Source organism: Engystomops pustulosus, chromosome 4 (assembly GCF_040894005.1).
Source record: "Engystomops pustulosus chromosome 4, aEngPut4.maternal, whole genome shotgun sequence".
In the NCBI taxonomy this organism is placed as follows: Eukaryota; Metazoa; Chordata; class Amphibia; order Anura; family Leptodactylidae; genus Engystomops; species Engystomops pustulosus.
In genome coordinates, this window is record NC_092414.1 from 96,975,725 (window position 1) to 96,994,223 (window position 18,499).

General features: G+C 38.9%; 2 protein-coding genes and 1 long non-coding RNA gene across 4 annotated transcripts in view; 2 read left to right on the forward strand and 1 right to left on the reverse strand.

The window, feature by feature from the left end:
* The window catches only part of SLC38A1 (solute carrier family 38 member 1), a 50,593-nt gene extending 39,979 nt beyond the window's left edge, over nucleotides 1-10,614 (forward strand). The window contains exons 11-16 of the mRNA XM_072146853.1: nucleotides 429-508; nucleotides 1,775-1,875; nucleotides 3,466-3,584; nucleotides 4,899-5,040; nucleotides 5,410-5,507; nucleotides 6,683-10,614. Coding sequence (XP_072002954.1) covers nucleotides 429-508; nucleotides 1,775-1,875; nucleotides 3,466-3,584; nucleotides 4,899-5,040; nucleotides 5,410-5,507; nucleotides 6,683-6,772 — 630 coding nt within the window. The 3' untranslated portion in view covers nucleotides 6,773-10,614. The remainder of the gene's footprint in view (nucleotides 1-428; nucleotides 509-1,774; nucleotides 1,876-3,465; nucleotides 3,585-4,898; nucleotides 5,041-5,409; nucleotides 5,508-6,682) is intronic.
* LOC140126883 (uncharacterized) lies at nucleotides 10,314-14,287 on the reverse strand. Its single transcript, XR_011854918.1, has 2 exons — nucleotides 11,977-14,287; nucleotides 10,314-11,848 (listed from the first exon to the last, which is right to left on the reverse strand). It is a non-coding gene; the product is annotated as an uncharacterized lncRNA (long non-coding RNA).
* A 65-nt stretch (nucleotides 14,288-14,352) lies between these two features.
* Nucleotides 14,353-18,499, forward strand: part of SCAF11 (SR-related CTD associated factor 11) — a 60,855-nt gene continuing 56,708 nt past the window's right edge. The window contains exon 1 of one of the 2 annotated variants that reach the window (XM_072146845.1): nucleotides 14,353-14,615. The gene's annotated coding sequence lies outside the window, so the exon portion shown is untranslated. The remainder of the gene's footprint in view (nucleotides 14,616-18,499) is intronic. The other variant, XM_072146844.1, reaches the window with a different exon arrangement.

Below are 18,499 nucleotides of genomic sequence, written 5' to 3' on the forward strand. Positions count from 1 at the left end.
ATACCAGCCATATCAAGCCACTGTTACATATGACAACAAAGCTCCTTAGACATTTTAAAAACTGTCGCAAGGAGCCTGCCTAATGATAAATCCCCACTTTATCTCTAGTCTTACAAATTATTTTATAGATACTCCTAGCCACAACAAAGCACTGTATGAAGAAGTAAGTTAATGGGATTTGTTAAATCTGGTCGACAGTGTTTAAACTGTAAGTCTCCACGTTAGCTGTTGTCAAATATGCCGCCGTCAACCTGCATCGATTCCACCTTGTGTGTCCCTAGCCTTAGCAAGGCTTTTTACCAGGGGTCATCACAATCATTGGATTTATTCTCCCTCTTTATGGTAAATGTTTAAAGCTGTTTGTTCACAGAGGGTTTTACTAGATTAAATGTGACCTAATTAAATGTGTCTCTTCTTCTCATCCACAGACTGCATATGCACTGCCAACACTTGCATTTGCATTTGTGTGCCATCCATCAGTCCTACCCATATACAGCGAGCTCAGAGAGTAAGGAAAAAATTAGATGTATTAACACAACTGTTTTGTTTAAAATAATGCATATAACTATACTCAGATTAAGTTTAGAAATCTTTAACCCTTTAATACATCATTAAATAAGAAAATATCATTGTGCTGCTAAGGGTGTGGGTTATATGTCAGATGTATAATATAACATGGCCGGCGTTAGGGGGTGGCAAACTGGGCATTTGTCCAGGGCCCCCTGCATGTGGACCATGTGGGCACAGGATGCATTGATCCTGAATGCCCAGGTGAAAATACTCATCATCTATCTCCTGTCTATATATCATTCTGTCTAGTTATTTATCTCCTAGAATTTATCAATTTCCTATCTATATATCTGCCTAACGATTCTATATCTATCTAACAATTTATACATCTAGCTTTTTGTCTATTTACCTGTATATCTTCTAACTACCTATATATCTCCTATCTATTATCTATCTATCTATCTATCTATCTATCTATCAATCAATAAAAATAAAATATATATGGCTTTTAATAGTTTTCGTTCCTATGGGGCATGAAGTTTATACTGACCCGACATTGGCACTCCGGTGCAGGATGGACCCCACCTGTTTGTATACGGAAGCTCGATTGGGCGTTCCAGTTCGTGGAAGAGTTATAGGCTTTTATTGATGTTTATTATATGAATAAAAGCCTATAACTCTTTCACGTACTGGAGTGACCAATCTGATTTTTTTGGAGCGAAGTTTCAGCCCCAAGCCCTCTTTTAGATGCTACAAAAAACCCATAATTTTGGGTTATCCAAGGCTACCCTGTGAATTAAGGCTATACTAAAAATGCTATAAGTGGTTGTGGCTTGAAAACAACTCAAGAAGGTGAGTGTACATTCACATTTTCATACCTAGAAGGAAATACATAGATTACTGCACTATATTAGTGCTTTCCGTTTTTTCTATTTTACTATTTGTCGATTTCAGCAATGCCATGGTTGTGTATGTTGGGCATTCCTGGAACCTCCGAAAGTATTGATGTCATGGGACAATGCAGACAATCAGCAAGCGGGAGTAAATTTTTCTAGCTGCTGCTAACCCCTGGCTAGAGTTTTCCTGCTATCCAAATTACCATTTAGGGCAAGGATGGACAAAAATGAGTATAGGCATCTTCTAATCAGGGACAGTCTTAGGTCCCATTGTTTCTGCACAAAATATTGTGCAAAAATATTTTCCAGTGGTGTTGATGGTGTAAAAAAAAGTTACTAAGTCCTGCTATTATCACTTTCTTTTCTAGTCGTACACAGAAGAAAATGCAGCTGGTATCACATATTTCATTCTTCTCAATGTTTCTAATGTATTTTCTTACTGCCATATTTGGATATCTGACTTTTTATGGTGAGTTCTAAAGTCAAATGCATCAAATTACAGTTAGACAATTGACACTATGCAATATTATCCTGTCTGTTTCTTCTAATGGTAACTTTAATTACAATAATATTAATAACAAGAAATTATTTTGTTTGTGTGGGATTAAGAGTTTTTATACTATAAAAAATGTTATAAGGTACAAGAACTACACAGAGATATTTCTTAAAATAATAATAATATAAAACAGAGGCTACATGTCTCCCCTTTACAATTGGTACCTACTGGTGTAGATTTCCATTCCATAATTCAGTTGTGCCGATCATTAAGACTGGTGCACAAAATGCCATTCTTAATACATAATGGATCTCAGCTTGACATCCATCTTCTATTCCCCTTCGTCACTCGGCAATGGATTTTAATTGTTGGAACTTAAAGTGTAACTGTCATTCTGAGCAGTAAAAACTAAAAAACATAATTCTGCTCTAGGTGTCCCTTGGAATCATTCCTCAAAGTATTTTGCCTCTCGGTCCTCATTTAGTCCCTTTTTTGGCCCATAGCAACCAGGGTTTCCAGCTCTCAAAAAAACTACAATAAGCAAGAAGGAGGGGCGGGACCTGCCTCCTGTCACCTGCTGCTGATCAATTACATCATATCTATCTAATATCTTCCTATCTATATCATATCTAATTATCCCATATCTGTCTATCTATTAGCTACTCATATCTATCATATATCTATCTAATATCTTTTTTATCTCCTATCTATCTATGTATATTCCATCTATATATCTATTAACTATCTATCTGTGTATATCCAATCTATCTAAGTAAAAGTCCAGCACAGCACATAAGGGGACAGCTTCAAGACATGGAGAGTCTCTCCTGCCACATCCTTTTGTGGAGTGTGAGGTGATGGGGGGAGGGGGGCTGTAGTTTCTGTCTGTGTGGATTATTTGTTTATACACAAGTGTAGGGAAAGCTGAGGGAGAGATAAGAGTGTAGGTGTTATGTTTCTATATTAGTTAGGGATTCTCTCTGCACATGACAGTGCTGGAGAAGTGAGACATGAGGTAAATCAGCTGTGAGCAGAGAGGACAGGTGGGTGTGTCTCTCCCTCCGTAGTCAGCTCCACAGTGCAGATGGAATATGCCTAGCAACAGCCATATGAGAGATCACTGACATCAAGGGGAAGTCTGCAGAATACAAGAGAAAGGAGCAAGATTTGGGTAACTAATCCAATTGCAAAAGGGCTTAAAATTACCTGCCCTACAACATATCAAAAGTTTTTTGAAATGTCGGTAACACTTTAATGACCTGAGTTATCGCACCATCTTTTTTGCTTTCCAGGATCCAGGAGGCAACCGGGCCCTAGTGTATACACAATGCAATACTGAATACTGTAATTTGTTGGTAGGTTAGATACACTTTATAGAAGCCAACAAGAAGCAAAGATGGGAAGTGTCACTATGCCTTTTCGTTTAATTTGGCCAAAATTCAGCAGAAGTGCACACAATTTATCAATATATGTATATATATTGTATATTTATCAATTTTTTATTTGTATTTTTTCTTTGATTAGTTAAGCTAACTAATCATATCCAACATCTTATTTCTTTAGATAAAGTGGAATCTGAACTTCTTGGGACATATAGTGATAAGAAGGATGTTCTCCTACTGACTGTACGCCTGGCAGTTATTATTGCAGTTATACTTACTGTGCCAGTGTTATTTTTCACTGTGAGTACACATTACCTTTTCATATAAGATTATTGTCACAAAAGTATCTAACAGCATCATGAAATTTATAACCAAAGCTTTCAACGGAGTGGTTATCCCAGCTAAAAGTAGCTTTGAAGCACCATATGCAATGTACCATAAATAACATGGTCATAGTTAAAATATTGGCATTTTGATAACAAATGTTCAGGGCTATGCATTGTGCAGATTACCAGGTTACACAAAGGCAGCCTGTGGAAATAAGATGAAAATATAAGGACAATATGGACCCTTGTGAAAGCAATTTCTTCTGATAGATACAGGTCAAAATATTGAATATCAAGTAACATAGTAGTATTTTAGTAAGTTAATAATTTAGCTTTATTTTATGAATTATTCTTTCTTGGTACACAGTGATTTTTTCTGTTTTATTCAATGTTGAGTTGGTTGAGGTGGCTTGTTTTTACACAAATTTCGTTAAGTTCTTTTGTGGAGCCCATAACTTGGAAGATGAAGCCACCAATTTTGACTTTTTTTAATTTTGGGGTCCAGTAAAAGTAAAACATTTACTTCACTCATTTAGTCTTTATAATTTGGTCAGTAACTTATTTAGGCCAAGGACAGAAGGGGTGGGTTCAGACTGTGGCAGAAAATATGAGTTTTACTTGTTGTTCTGAGCCAAAACCAAAGGTGCAGACTATAGAGAGATAGGGTTATCAGAAAAATGTCCACTTGTTCTTTGTGTTTAAGCACTCCTGTTTTTAGTTCACAATAACTGATGCAAAAAACCCTGAAGAATAACTTAGATTTTAAGTTTAACCAAGACTAATTTGAGGGCTTGTTTTTTTGAGGAATGTGCCATAATTTTAATTTGTATCATTTTGGGATGTGCAATTTAAACATTCAAACATTTCTGCCACTTTTTTAATTCAGTAATATTAAAGATTAAATAATATTTAACATTAGATTCATAGTCTAGGTTCTTATAGATTTGGCAATACCAAATATGTACGGTAAATGGGAAAAGGGGTATTCTGTTTTTAAGCATTAAGTTTTTCTTTACTTCTCCAGGGAATTGAATTAACAATCCCCTAATCACTTACATAATACACTGCAGAACAAATGTATAATGATGTATTATGACATAATCTTGACAGCCAGCTCATTAGATCCTGTCGCTTTCAACAGATGAACTTAGATGGAGCACATCACAGCATAAGTTATGCTAGCAAGGCCATCAAAAAAAAATGATCTTTTCCATAGCTATGCTGAACAAGAGACTTTGAATTTAGATTATAACCATCTTTAATTTTTTTTTTTTATTATTATTCAAAGGTTCGATCCTCATTGTTCGAGTTGGCTCGGAAGACAAAATATAAATTCTGGCAGCACTTGCTAGTGACGATAATCCTGCTAATTATAATTGACCTGCTTGTTATTTTTATACCAGCAATGAAAGATATTTTTGGTGCCATAGGTAAAGTATTTTTGTTTTTTTATTTTACTTATTTTACTATAAATATAAAAACAAAACAGTGCATAGTACATGTTGTTACTTTCTAATACATGGTGGTCTGCAGCACATACCGTACATTATTCTTAGTGTTAGACCAATTGCACAGCCTGTGGGGTGGTATTTGGTGCTGGGTTATAAAGCACTGAAGCACTGCATACAGCTGTGTTTCATTGTTATGAAATTGTGCTATAAGTAAAAAGTAACTCTAGTCATAATTATATCGTATTAAAAAACAATCTGTAAAATATAGTCACTCAGCCATTTTATTTGGATGTTTAACCACATAACTATATACAGGTACACTAACTGCCATTAAAATATAATTCCCAGGTGCCACATCTGCCAATATGCTGATATTTATTCTCCCCTCAATATTATACTTGAAAATTACTAATGGAAATGATGCTTTAGCCAAAGAGAGATTTTGGGTAAGTTGTTTTCCTCCACACATACTGTTTACTATGGTACAAATGTTCTAAATGCCTTTAAAAAGCTTGAAATGGAACTAAGGCTGTTCATTTGAATTTTTTTTCTAATATATGCATTCTAAAGCCAGATTACATATTGTAAAAAAGAGTGGTCACTTTAATCCACTTTCGTGGTATTCATTTTCATGCCCATCTTGCTAAACTCCCTGCACCACTCAGGTTGCAAAAGTGCAGATATGTATAACCAGTGAGCATTCTCACTAATTCTAATTCTGTTCTAGGGTCCTAATAAATATAAAATGTAGTATATACTGTTATTTTTTTTTGCTCCCACCACACTTTATAGCAAATTTTGTACAGAATAAACCATAAAATATCTGATAAAGGCAGTTTCCACTACTAGGACTCAACTGGATATAGCTTACAGTGACCCAACATCCTGGTTATGTAAGCTGAGAATCATGGGTAGAGTGGCCATTAGAATTGCCTACTATAGGCAAATATTGATGGACTGTGAGAAGCTAATGAGATAATGGGGGTCATTTACTAAGGGCCCGATTAGCGTTTTCCCGACGTGTTACCCGAATATTTCCGATTTGCGCCGATTTCCCCTGAATTTCCCGGGGATTTTGGCACACGCGATCTGATTTTGGCGCATCGGCGCTGGCATGCACACGGCGGAAATCGGGGGCATGGTCGAACGAAAACCCGACGGATTCCGAAAAACCGCCTCATTTTTTTTTAAAAAAAATGTGTCGCGGAGCTTGCACTTACCTTCACTAAGAATAGGTCGGTGAACTTGAGTGCGTTCCGATGCTCTGCAGCGCAGCAGCGCCACCTGGTGGACGTCGGAGGAACTGCCTTAATGAATCCCGGCCAGACCCGAATTCGATGGATTGCGAATGGACCGGGTAAGTAAATCTGCCCCATTGTCTATTATAAGCTGCATGCAATCATGTTACAGAACATGTTGTCGTCCTTTTGTATAGCATTTCTCTGTTTACCAATCCATTTACAAGATTATAGATTACCTATGGTGGGTTATATATAATGAACATTAATTTTCAATTTTGCTGCTTCTCACACAACTGCCGTTTAGAATTTGTTGAATGTGTCCATTGTGATTTCCCTGTCTTCTTTGTTTAATAAGACGTCTTGTTTTATTCTCATTGCAGGCATGTGCTTTCTTTGCACTTGGGTTGCTTTTTGCCATGGTGAGCATTCCTCTTGTGATATACGACTGGGTCCATTCAGGAAATCCATAAGACAGAAGCTGAGTTGTCTACAAGGTGTCTTCTTACCACCACCACCACCACATTAAAGGGCACATATAGACAATAGTTTGGGCAGAAAGATGTTACTATACCTCATTGGATTTTCCTACTCCATGTCTTTAAGTGTCACAATTTTGTCAATCAAGCAAATATTGTACTCTGTAGTATGCCTAGTTTTACTACCTTCATCCTGTATGTTTTGTTTTCAGTAATCATCTTCTGTAACCATCATCTGATCAGTTTTTTTAGGATTAGGTCTGTAAATTTCCTCAAGTACATCAATAATGTTTTTATTCATTTTCATTTAAACCTGTTGATAACATGTAAAAAAAAATAACATTTATAAGCCATGTACCTCTGACATATTGTTGACTCATACTGCCAATAACATATTCATTAATTACTTGTCTCTAATTCTGGGTCCATCTCCAGGGGTCACATATCCCCAGGGACCACAAATTCACCTGCAATTATTTTTTTATGAAATTTAGGTAGTATGTAAATCAGCCCGGTTCCAGAACAATCAACCATACTTTTGCCATTATTGAAGAAAAATAGGTGATTGGATCTGTAATGTTAGAATCCAATAATGGCATCCAAAAAAGTAAAGTAAAATAAAAAGTTTAATATGTTAAACTAGAATTATCAACTACACCACATAAAACTACACCACATAAAAGATATGTATATTAATAATTAGCTGGGCTCAAAAAAATACTTAAATGAAAACAACCATTAAGAATAAAACAAAACAAACCAGAAACACTCACCTGTACTCCTCCTTCATTCCGATAACGGCACTGGTCTTCTTAAACGTTGACACTTCGGGATCAACTAGAAAAAAAGACAAATAATTAGCAGAGCGGAGGCAAGATGTCCGGCGCTCTGGGGTGCTAATCATGCATGCCCTCGCCACCTTTCTGTCCCATGCTGGGAGAGGCAGGTGACATCACGTGAAAGCATGGGAGATGGAAGTGATGACATGGAGGAGGCGTGAATTCATGCATAATTAGCAGTCTAAAGCGCTGGACATCTTGTCCCTGCGCACTGTGCTGCTAATTATAAATTTCTTTTCAAGGTGATCCCAGCATGTCAACATTAATGAAGACCAGTGCCAGGATCGGAATGAAGAGGAGGTATGTCTGCTTTGTTTTGTTTGATTCTTAATTTTTAATTTCCTTTAAATTTCATTTCGTATTTTACATAGAAGACGCATGTCAAGCACCAGACCTGAAAGCAGTCCCGCACCTCATTTTATGTGGCACACTAGATCTGCTGATGCAGCCTTTACTTGTAGTACACAACAGCATGGGCAGATATTCGGTGACATGTGTTACACCAAGCTCCAAATGTTCCAGCCCATGGTGAGTAAGGTTGGTTAGGAATAAACAAAAAGACACACTGAGAGAAATGGATATTTTATTGGCTAACCTAAAAGAAAATGCATTGTCCAGATTCTGTTACATGGGATCTAGTTTTTCACAAAAGCAAAATTTAAAGATGAAATATGCACAATATATGGATCATTATAAATCTGTTCATAGTTGGCCCCCAATTTTACTAAATACAGCTACCATAATAAAGACCCAGATATGTAGGAAAGAATTGTATCTGTCGACACAGATTTAATATAGCACACAACAGATTTTGTTTTTGTTTACACTGCATTACTATCGCTTATTTTTTCACTATGGAAACATAAACCAAGATCTCTATGCTAATGATGATGGGAGTATATGCTGCAGATGCTTTATTTTTAGACTTTGATATTGCTATTTGTACAATGCTGCTATCTTGTGTAGTATTTCAATGTTAAGTCCTTATTGATAAAACCATTGTCCTTATCTGAGCACAACCACAGAGCACAGAATTTAGAAGTTGAGATTTTTTATGTGTTTGTTTATTGAACAATATGTTGTTTAAGTGTATTTATTAAGAACTGAACAAGAGCACAGGTTTGTAAAAAAATGTGTGTATTAAAGTATTTAGTGGGTAAGCAAGTAGTCTAGTACAAAATATCTAACTTTCCAAATCATTTTACTGTTACAGCAGGGCATATGTTTCAGCAGATTGGCTTCTCCTATATAAGTGTAAATGTCAAGTGTATGAATATGGAACATTGGTTTATTTAAAAATAGGATAGATTATCCTATTTAATTATTAAATATACTATTAAATATATTGGATTAATGGGGTCCAATACAGTTCCCAAGGATAGGCCATCAATTTTAAAGAAGCAATGTAATCACCAATGAAACATTAGAATTTATATTAGAGAGTCTGCTTTACCTTTCCGACAATTTGTAATTCTCTGTCCTTGGTAACTGTGGATGCAGCTGCAGTTTCTGTTTCATTTCATGCTGTGAGAGGGGAGGAAAGCAGGATTATTCAACAGCTACCTAATATTTCTTGGAAGATCTCCCAATCACAAACCAAAGTCTGATACAGCAAATGAACATTTCAATGCAGCAGCAAATACAACATGTTACAAGGCTTTGTGAATGTTGCTTATATGAAATTCCTTCCCTATAGTAACTCCAGTTATTATAAGGTTTTCTACTTTATTATTATTTGTTTGTTAAACTTTGTTTTTTACACAAGCCTAGTATTGATTGTGTAAATGAATTTGTTCAACCTACGCACAATCTTATATAGATCAATACATATCTTTCTAAATAAATTAAATATTGATGGTGACAATGTTAAATGTAAAAGTCATCCAAGTCCGTAAAACAAAATCCGTTTTTCCCACATGATTATCAGCTTGTTCTTGTGCAGGTAGCCTTAAAATAATACCAGCCCCACTTCCAAAGTGTAGCAGTTTACATTCTCCACACTTTAGATCCAAATCTTTTGAATATTTAATGCAAAATAAAATCATGATGTTGGATTAGGGATAAAGAAACAGATACACAGAGGTGGAATCATGATTGTAGTACCATCATGCCCAATATTGTCACTTGATCCATCAGTCATTCTCTGTTCAGAGTTATTAATGTGTTTATATGTACATATGCTGTAAATAAATAATATGCTATATATTTTTGCAATGGTTTCTTTTTAGTTGTCAAGTTAGAATAAACATATTTTAAGTATTTTCATAGATGTAGTTAATGGGTTAGATTTCAGAGTAAAATAAATAATATTAAAATTTGCTCTTAAACTAGATGTGAAGAGGACCAATACACCATATGTTACCCTTTACCATCAATAGCTACCTGTCTACCTGTCAGTATCTGCAAAATATAGTTTGTTTTTTTTTTGTATATCATATAAGAGTATCCTGTCAAGCCTCAAAATCTTAACTCAAATAGCGGACTACAGTTTATGATCGTAATGTACCAATAGGATTGAATTTATAAAAACTACATATGGATCTTAATTCTGACAATACTGATTAACTGAGTCGCCATAGATGTGAAATGTTTTCTGTGATCTAAAATGTGATATAAATCAGTATTTATTATGATTTCACACAGTTGCGATTTTTGAGTCTACTGATAAAGGGTGTGGTTTTTTTTAGGGGAATTAAATTAAATGAAACATATTTTTAATGTGGAATTCATGCTGTAAAAACATCTTCCAGTTCCTATTGCATTGTAGTTTGAGCCATTGTTTCTTTTGTTAAAATTTGACCTATATATTTATAATATATACTTATAGATTGAAAGGCCATGCGGCCTTTGCTATTATAGATATCGCCACTTCAACATAAATTGTCATCGGTGCAGATTTGATAGACTCTGTATTTGTTACTTGATGTCAACATTAAGTGTGATGCTTCTGAAACTGACACATACTGATGTTTTTAATAAAGATATTGAGCTACAGTAGCTTTGTGTTTTAATTTTTTTTGTACCTACACTGATTCAGAAGAGGAAAAACTGCCTGATTTCATAGCTGTTTTCTATGATGTGTTACATATGCCACTGTGTTAAGCCTCTGCCTCTGCATAGTACTTACAACTGAGGGATCGATCTCCTCGAAGGCTCTGAATGGGTGTTCAAGGAATGGAGATATTTCTTGAGGGAAAACCTGCTGTATTTCGATAATGCTAAGCAAGTTCCCCCAGACAGATTTGCTGGGCACTGTTCTTTACCTGTTTTTTCTTTTGTTGTCACATATCCGCCTTAATATTCTTAGTGCCAGGGCAGTGCCCTGTCACGCAGCTTTGGTAATGACAGCACCCCAGAGGTTGTCCTATCTTATATGTCTTATATCAAGGTATTGTGATTTCCATTATTGATCCTGATCTGGTCACCTCTACTGCTACCTTTTAGGGTCTAACGCCTATAAATACTCCTGTAAGTAAATTATTTGTACCTCCCAATCTCTGCCTCAGTGTTCATTGCTCTGTTATCTGGATATCCTTGTGTTGCTGGCACTAAATATCTAGTAGAAAGGTTGTACTGGTGGTCCTAATTGTCACGTGATGTTCAGGAGTTTGTAGCAGCATGTGAAGTATGTGTAAGGTCTGAGGTGCTCCGAAGGGTACCAGAGGGACACCTCTAACCTCTCCCTCTGCCTAAAAATACCCTGGGCCCATATTTCTAAGGATTTCATTACAGATTTACCCATCTCCCAAGGTAAAACTGTCATTTATGAACTGTAGTTCATCTCTAAGTTCTGGAGAGATTTTTTGGGATAATTGGTTATTTCTATGGTCTCAGGATGTAATGCAGAAGAAAAAGACAATGGGCAGACAGAGAGACTCAATCAAAAGCTAGAGTAGTTCTTAAGGTGTTTTGATTCCGATACTCAGAAGAAAGGGAATTCCTATCTCCCTCTCGCTTCTTTTGTCCTTAACAACAGGATTAACATGTCTACCAAAATGTTGATCAGATCTTTCCATTATGCTTTTTCTCTGGTTTTATAGATAAAAGTTCAAAGAAATCCCTGCTTCAACTCCATAAATGTGTCTTCAAACTGCAGTGCAATGAAGATCAGTCTCACAAATCTTTAGGCATCAGTCTTTATAATGAGAATAGTCAATAATAGAGCTATATAGATCCTTGAAGTACTATCTTCCCGTGTTGGAGCAGATGTTCCTGGTTCAAAACTGTCCTCCTTATGCAAAGCAAAATACACAGAAGATGGTTAAAATCAAAGCAGATCCATAGTATAACATCACTCAATCAGGTAAGTATTTTAAAAAATATATTTATTATATTTATGTAACACTCCTTCAGACCAACCTCTGCATGAAGGCTTTATTGTGACTTCAAACTCAAATTCAAACATAGGTTAGCAGGTGGGTTTTCAGGCCTGGCTAAGATAATAGTGCAGAGGGGTTCCTTAAAATATTGAAGTCTGTGCGCAACAAAGGGTTAAACTAAATGTATTTTCATAAACTGCCATAAGAAAGCATTGCTCCTACATACATGTAAACTTTAAACAATCAGGTACTAAAGCTGTATGCAAATGAAACAAGAGAGGTCCAGTCAATCATTATCATATTCAGCAGTCCAGCTTATTCTTGAGTGGGAGGCACAGCCACACCCCGATTGCTTGCACTCCTGGTGCTGGATCCTCTCTATACTTCCTGGTGCTGGCGGCCCCTGCAGCCAGAGTGTGGATTCAACTGCTCCAGGATGCAGCCATGTGTATAACAGAACATGTCAGGTACTTGTGTAGCTGATGTCTGTGTCTCTCACATGTGTACAGGAGGAGAGAACATTTCAGTTTCATGTGTAGATGATGTCTGCGTCTCACACATGTATAGGAGGAGAGAGCATTCCCACGGATGCTCTTGGTGCCGCGGTCCCCACTGTCGCTGTCCCGCTCCCCGGCCCGGACTTACCTCTCCAATGTTCCTGCTTTCCAACTAGCCCGCGCGCTCCTGCTCCTAGGGCGCGCTTACGCCGGCTCTCCTGGACTTAAAGGGCCAGCGTCTTCCTGATAATCCGGCACCTCCCTTCCTGCCTCGCCGGATCTTCAGCATCATTTCCTGCTAAGTGAAAGCCCTCTAGAGTTGCTGTACTACCAGTGTTCCTCCGTGTTCCTGTGTTACCAGTGTACCTCCATGTTTCTGTGTTTCCAGTTTTCCTCTGTGTCCTGTCATCCGTTCCTGGCTGCCTGCTCCATGTACCAGTTCCTGCCTGCCTGTACCGTGTGCCAGCTCCTGTGGTCCTGCCACGAGTTCCAGCTCATCCTTCCAAGCTGTACACCTGCTATCATCCCAGGCTTGGACTGTGTCCTGCATCTCTTTCCTTACTACCTTGGCTGCCACCACGGGCCTAGTCACACCCGTGGAACAACCCAATGGCACCCCGCACAGCAAGACCATCCGCGGCGGGCTCTGGCGAAGACCAGGTGCCACTTAGACTCCCGTCCCGGGTGTCGGCTAGTACCATCATCATCTCCTACGATGGTCCACGACTCCAGAACCCTTCTGCCAGTTACACTCTCCTACTCCAGAATTGTGACAAGCAGATAAAGTACAGACACTAGCAATGCTTTACTAAACATTACCCACAAACATGAGCAGGGAGGAAAGGGGAGGGGTAACAGAGGGGACATCACTTTCTCTCTCCATGTACCCAGCCTCATTTACATAATAAAGAAAAGATGAATCCTTGTGAGCTGCTCCAACAGGTAGTGGTGATAGGACTAGTGACAGAGACCTGATGACAGGTGTCCTTTAATGCTCTCCATTCTCTCAGGAATGATTCTCTTGCAAGCTCCTTATCAACAATATAGTCTACTCACAAACCCCAGGCTTCAGCTCCAAATAGGGTTGGGAAGTGAAAGTTCTCCTTACGGAGACTGCCAATTAAGCATGCCTCACTAGAGGGATTCTGGGAAAAAATGCTAAGTTTTTCAGGTTAGGGAAAGGAAAAATATGCCTCTTTAAGCTACCTTGTAAGGCAGCTCCCTTGACATCAAGCTTGACCTACAAGAAGCCTTATGACATGATGCGTAGACATCACTGTTTTCACCTCAGTACAGCCTAGGGAACTGGTTTGAGTGAGAGGCTTGTGTGTTCGCTTCTCCTAATAAGTACTCTGGGAATCTGGAGAAATAACCTTCTTTTTGATTGTCTGCTTCTGCTTTTGGCTTTCAAATACTGAAGTGAAATACTGATCAACTACTGATTGTGTGAAAATGTCAATAGACTAGGAAGAAGTTAGATCTCATTTCTGTTTACACAAGCGAGTGCATCTGCGTTATTATTGTGTATGTTACACAATGGCACCTTCAGCCTGCTTTCGGTCAAGAACAGGCTTCCTAACGTAGTTTACCTGTAGTGAAAAGCAAAGTCTACTACATTTCTGTTTCTCTATTGGAGGGAAGGAAAACTGAATTAAAACCAAAAAGTTGTAATTCCATTTGTGACCGGTAGGAGGCGCCATGTGCACACAAACACTGCCAGGTGCCTGCAGAAATGCAAAGCAAGGGGAGAAAACAAACAAAACTTCCAGGGAGATAGCGTGACCCACTACAGCTCCCGTAGTGAGGCTTTCCGGAAGACGACGTCAGAGATCTTCCCCGTCCCGCCCCTCCCCCTGTGGCGAGTCCTGTCTATCAATCACTGAACATCGCCTAGATGGTGGATGCTGATTGGTTCTCTCCAAAAAAATTGTCCCCTCATTGGCAACCAAGATGGCGGGGGGCTGTTTTTGTGCTGTGCATTAGGCCGTCGAGCGCCGCCGTGCGGTTGTGTCGTACTCCAAAACTACTGGACCTAAGGACTGGCATGTGGCCTGTGTGAGGTTCGGCAGAGAGCGAGTGTTACCCGGAGGTAGATGAGGCCCGAGTCTGCCGCGCACTGACAAACGGAAGGCAACGGCCCTGATAAGAAGCGCGCAGCGGCCGGGACGGGCTGTCATAGCTGGTGAGTTGTGCGCGGCCTGCTCGGGGATGTCCCCTTCTGTGTGGGGATACAGCGTGGGCCGCGCGTGTCCCGCCATTCCCCGCTCCCAGCGTGTAGCCGCGTGTGTGCTGCGTGACTGGCTGTGACACTGAGCAATGTGACATTACCATTGGGCATGGCTGCGGCCTCCCGTAGCGCTCCATGCGCCGCGCTTGTTATTGTCTTCAGGACTGTTCGGCTGTGTTCACACTGGCACGGCTGTAAGTATGTAGTAATCTAGTAATGGTATGCAGGCATCGTGCATCGTGCTCTTTCACCCTGCATTGTATGGACCCCGGTAGCCTTGACACATGTCATCTCTGTGGACATCCCTATACAGTACTTTATTCTTGATGCTAATAGGGGCTGCTGCCCCTGTGGTGTTTGTATGGGCCTATGGATGACACAAGGCGGATACTATAGAAGATAGTAGAGGTATCTGTAATATTTGAGGGATTTCCCACAATGAAAATGGACCATATCCTAAAGGCTAATTAATTTTTATGGATAAATAGACTGAAGACTGACATTTGATATCACAACGGTGATCAATGGGTAACCCTTCCCTCTGACCAATCAGCTTTTCACCCTATGGACTGTTCCACAGCTCCGTCTGTTATATAGTGGGTAGTGGGTGTCCAGGCTCACTGCAGGGTCATCTCCCATTCACCTCAATAAGAGCTAGGACGATATACTAGGAACCATAGTGTAAAGCAGCTGGTCGACGGGTGTCTCGTGTCGCTAGGTTATTTAATGTTCTATAGATGGGACATTAAGGGAGCCTAAAACTCCTTTTAACCCTCTCCAGGACCAGACTCTTTTCCGTGGGTTTTTTTGCCTGTCACCTTCTGCATTCTTGTGGGCTTTGTTTTTACAATTTTCATATTATATTCTGACGCCCAAACCTTTTTCACATTTCAGCATAATGGTTTTTTTTTTTTTTGTGCTGTTTCCTCAGACTCTCCTTAGATACTATGAACAATACATTACACCTTGTCTATTAGAGCTGGAAGCAGGCCATACAAGTTGCAGGTGCCAGTGTAGCTCCTGGCTGTTATTAACCAAACAGTCCCTTAATATGGCAGCATGGATTCTGTTTAAGCACTCTTATCGTGTTTGACCAGTATAATGGTTAACAGTTGGTACAAACGGCAATTGTAATTAATGGCAGGTGTCTGCTGTATCATACACTAAGGAGAATGCACAGGTTTTCAACACTGTATACATCCTTAACTACACTACAAGGTACAGTTATGTTATGGGGTCAGGAAATGGTTAAATATGTGCATAATTAGAAAAAATACCTGCTCTTTTACCCTATCCTTTTGCACGTTACTCTGGGGTTATGGGTTGTGCCAAATATTGACAAAACATAATTGCTTGGGTATATACTGTCATTTTTCAGTCTACAAGCCACACAGAGTTGTGCAGTTCTTGCCAAGCTTCCAGCTCTCTCCCCACTTTTCTTTACCCCGGTGACTGGAAAGATAGCAGCAAGTAGCTGAAACTGGCTGATGTACGATGGGTGAATAATGCATGTAGGATCCCATGGACACTAGTTTGGTTAACAGGAGCTTATCAAATGTTGAGCTAATAAAGTTGCGTTACTAATGCAGGTATCTGGGCAAAGGGTTTGAGGGTTTAGATTTTTTATTTATGGCCTCCTGTATCAAAAATTAAGTAAAATGACCACTCTGTCTGTAGCTGCATCGGCTAATGCATACCTCACACAGCCGTACTACATGACCACCCTCCATCCTTCCTGCCACCTTCTGACGACGTGTCTTAATTCTCACTTCTGCTCCCACAGCTTCAGTGATGCAGCCACAACCAAAGCGGTTGGAGAAACAGAGCTACTGGGCAGATGTGTCGGAAGGAGGCGGCAGTGAAGTGCTCCAGGGGGGCGTGTAATACCCTGTGAAGCTAAATCCCAGAGGGGCCTTCTTTTACTCCTCCAGAGAATGCTTCTATTGTATTTGCATATTTTAAAAATGAATTTTGCATAAAGGAGGCCCTGAATAGAGATTATAAAGACAGATTCATAATCGCTGTACTCTAATACCCCCATAAGTGCTTTATCAACTCCCTATTTGATGCACAACTGGGACACATAAATGGTGGCATTCCCATATTGAAGCCTCACATGATGTTATGGGGGGAGGCTTGCTGGCTTGTCATTCAGCTGCATCTATTAGTCTTCTTGAGGCAGGATGAAATAGGTGAGCAATATATTCACAATATAGTAGAATTGCTCTATATTGTGTAATTGATCAGACCCTCTAGGATTCAACACTGTAGGGACCCTGAAAGAATCATAAAATGTGTAATTTCACATCAACCGATTCCCTAGAATTCATAAATAAATATAATAAACTTATTAGGTTCCCCAAAATGCTTGCTCTATGACAATATAAAAATGAATGGTGTAATGGAAAAGATTGAGCAAATGTCCAGATGCTGCTTTTTGTTCTCATAAAAATAAGTGATACAGAATGATACAATTTTGGAAATTGTACAATGAAATGGTCGGCTCGGCCAGCACAATTGTCCCCTTGCACAGTTCTGTACACCGAAGTAGCAAAAAGCTACTGTTGACAGAAAATGGTGCTACAAAGAAACATTTATTACTGTATATCTTCAAGTAGAAGCCAAGGCTTTCGGCACAAAAATTTGCTGAATGTCCCAAACTCTCCTTTCTGCTAGCTATATACTGGGGCGTATGGGCTGGCTATATACTGTTTCATTTCATTGCATTCCCCCATTAAATATTTAATTAAGCCACTAAAAAAGTTCCTTTGTCCTGGAGAAAACGAGCCCCACAAGTACAGTATGTATAAACAAATATGAAAAAAAAACTTATGGTTTTCGGAAAGTGGCCTGTGACACTATACAAAAAAAAGTCTCTAAAGGTTAAACTTTCTCTGTGTAGCTATCACACAAGGTTTTGATACTAAAAAAACTAAAGTAAAAAACTAACTACAGTGCACCTAGCTTTTTCAACTTTTTTCCAAAAGTAAGGAAAAAGATTTGTATTTGCATCTTATACTCTTATCCACGCTGTGGTTTGCACCAAAGACGATATAAAAATATTTCAAGGTTTGCAATGTTTATACATGCCAATCCTGAACATCCACAAGAGCTTGTGCTCTCAGAAACATTGAAGCAAAAGACCTTAAATATATGAGTATTATTCACAGCTGATACAGAGTCGGATGTGCTTTGGGATCAGTTAGACAAGTTTTTGTCGCTTTCCAAGTGAAAGGCGTAGACAGTTCTTGTAGGGCCCTGAATTGTCAAGCTTTCCTGCACAATTCTGAATTGTGATATAAATTCCACAGCACTGATTGCAGCAGGATACACGTGGATGTAAAAAAAAAAAAAACTCCAGCTGTGTGTAGGAAAAAGCAGCATTATAAGATCTCCGGCTCGCTCATAAGTATATTTTTACTTGATTTTGCCTTTTTAGTTTATAGGATAAATTTACAATTACTTCGGCAAGGCATGCAGATAGATACAAAAGGAAATGTATGCATGGATCATTATGTTACATTTAAAAGGGAATCTGTCAGCAGATTTGACCATATAAAGAAGCTGATCTCTGTAACCATACCCTAGATCAGTGATGGCAAACCTTTTAGAGACAGTGCCCAAACTACAACCAAAATCCAGTCCTTTACCGTGAAGTGCCAACATGGAATTTTAAGCAGTAACTTATGGCTACCTGTTCTTCCACATCTTTCAATTGTATCGGCCGCCTGAGGCCACCAATACAGTTGAAAGGAGAGCAAATTCAGACTCTCATTGTAGCTTCTCTCCAGGGTGTCTATGTAGAGGAAGAAGAGTGGGTCTAGCAGGAGGACCTCCAA